We start from the raw sequence: 2,266 nt of genomic DNA, 5'->3' as shown, positions 1-2,266 counted from the left end.
GAGTCTATAGAGACGGCCCCTAGTGGTCCTCAGAGGTACTACAGATGGAGTCTATGGAGACGGCCCCTAGTGGTCCTCAGTGGTACTACAGATGGAGTCTATAGAGACGGCCCCTAGTGGTCCTCAGTGGTACTACAGATGGAGTCTATAGAGACGGCCCCTAGTGGTCCTCAGTGGTACTACGGATGGAGTCTATAGAGACGGCCCCTAGTGGTCCTCAGTGGTACTACAGATGGAGTCTATGGAGACGGCCCCTAGTGGTCCTCAGTGGTACTACAGGTGGAGTCTATGGAGACGGCCCCTAGTGGTCCTCAGTGGTACTACAGGTGGAGACTCAGCAGCTTTGATCAATTTCTTCTGATCGATTTCTTCTGATCGATTTCTTCTGATCGATTTCTTCTGATCGATTTCTTCTGATCAATATCTTCTGATAGCTCGTGATGAGCTCTGCTCCTCAGAGCTCCTCTGACCTTCAGCTGCGTGTCACAGGCTGACCTTTGACCCCCGGCCGCTCTCAGGTGTTCTCTGTAAACATGGACCTGTTTAACATGAACACGCCATCGATCACACGGAACACGTCCACACGCCTCTGATGAGCTGCATACATGAATAATCTGAGCGATGACATCACAGCGGGGGAGAAGGGAGGGAGGAGCGGGGGGAGGGAGGGGGCACTGTATAAATACAGGAGGGCAGAAAGCAGCGCTCACAAGTTGGACGAGAAGAAAAGAAGAAGCTGCAGGAGATCTGAAGAAGAAGTCCGACACCACAGAAGAAGAGAAGAAGGAAGTGAAGCTTTGATTCTTTTAAAGTGAGTTCTCGTCTCTCAACAGAAGTCCATTCACTTTCTGACCGTTTTAGTGTCTGACTCTCTCCCGTGTGTTCAGGTGTTTCTGGAGATGGAGAGCGTGCGAGCCGTTGTCTACCTGTCCGTCTGTCTGTCCGTGCTGACATCACTCTGTCAGGGTCAAAGGTCGGCCGACAGCCAGCTGCCGTCTGCTCCGGACGAGCCGATCCTCGGACTCACAACCAGTGAGCTGGTGAGTCCAATAATTTAATAATAAGAATTTAATTAAGATTTTAAAACATGCTGAAAGGAGAGAATTTGATTATATTGATTATATTTGTTTTATTAATTTTGTGCTCAAAGGCTCATCAAGTTACTAATGTTAAATTAAATTAAATTAAATTATCATGCAAACGTGATTTTTTTTCATGTTTAAGAGGTGAAATTTTACAAAAATACAAAAATAAATCAGTAAATTTAAATATTTACACTGAGCAGGAGTTTAAAATCTTTGTAAACAATAAATGAATGAATGAATGTGGTTAAAGATGACAAAAGAAAAATTAATTAAAGTGCAAAAAAAAGGAATTGTTTGAAATTAAAATAAAGTTTGATTTTTTTTTAATTTAGATTTTATACACTTTATTAATCCCCGAGGGGAAATGTCTTCGCTACAGCAGGGGGGGCTCTCAGGGGGGGGCTCTCAGGGGGGCTCTCAGGGGGGGCTCTCAGGGGGGGGCTCTCAGGGGGGCTCTCAGGGGGGCTCTCAGGGGGGGCTCTCAGGGGGGAGGTGCTGCAGCAGGCTGCCACTAGCGCGGCGCCCAGGTAACCTGACCTGAGGTGCATGTTTTTGAGGGGAAAATTTTAACAAATCAGTTTAAATGATGTTTATGTTGTTGAAACTCAAATTAAAAGGTCGAAATGTGATTAAATTAAAACAAATTATTGATCAAATTATTTCAGATGAGGTTCAGATGTGAGGTTATCAAATTAAAGTTTGAAAATTAAATGAATGAATCAAAATTAAACAATAAATAATGCAAGTAAATTCTTCGATGATAAAAATGAAAACAAAATTCAATTTAAAGTAAAAATAAACAACATTTTTTTCAATTGAATTGAATTCATAACTGACATTTAACATCTTTATTCTTCTATATATATATATATATATGTGACACTCTATTGGAAGAATATATATATATATATTCTTCCAATAGAGTGTCACAGCGGTTCAGTGGTTTTCATGGTTGAAAAGGTTCTGGGTTCGAATCCCGGCCTTCCTGTGTGAGTCTGCAGGTTCTCCGTGTGCCTGCGTGGGTTCTCTCGGTTCTCCAGCTTCCTCCCACCATCCAGAAACATGCACCTCAGGTTAACTGGTGGTTCTACAAAATGTCCCTGAGGTGTGAATGGTCTTTGTTTCCGTCTGTCTCTCCTGTGTCCCCTGTGATGGACTGACCACCTGTCCAGGTGAACCCC

The 2,266-nt window shown here is 43.3% G+C and overlaps 1 protein-coding gene across 1 annotated transcript in view; it reads left to right on the top strand.

Moving 5' to 3' along the window:
- Positions 1–727: 727 nt before the first annotated feature.
- Positions 728–2,266, top strand: part of cart4 (cocaine- and amphetamine-regulated transcript 4) — a 3,927-nt gene continuing 2,388 nt past the window's right edge. Inside the window, 2 exon segments of the mRNA XM_069168695.1 lie at positions 728–811; positions 888–1,040. Of these exon segments, the coding sequence (XP_069024796.1) occupies positions 900–1,040 (141 nt within the window). The 5' untranslated portion in view covers positions 728–811; positions 888–899.

The sequence above is a fragment of the Embiotoca jacksoni genome, unplaced genomic scaffold, assembly GCF_022577435.1.
Source record: "Embiotoca jacksoni isolate LCO1_2020_lvr unplaced genomic scaffold, fEmbJac1.0.p SCAF_41, whole genome shotgun sequence".
Taxonomy (NCBI): Eukaryota; Metazoa; Chordata; class Actinopteri; family Embiotocidae; genus Embiotoca; species Embiotoca jacksoni.
The sequence above is the reverse complement of the archived record's forward strand: the minus strand, read 5'-3'. Positions and strand labels throughout refer to the sequence as shown.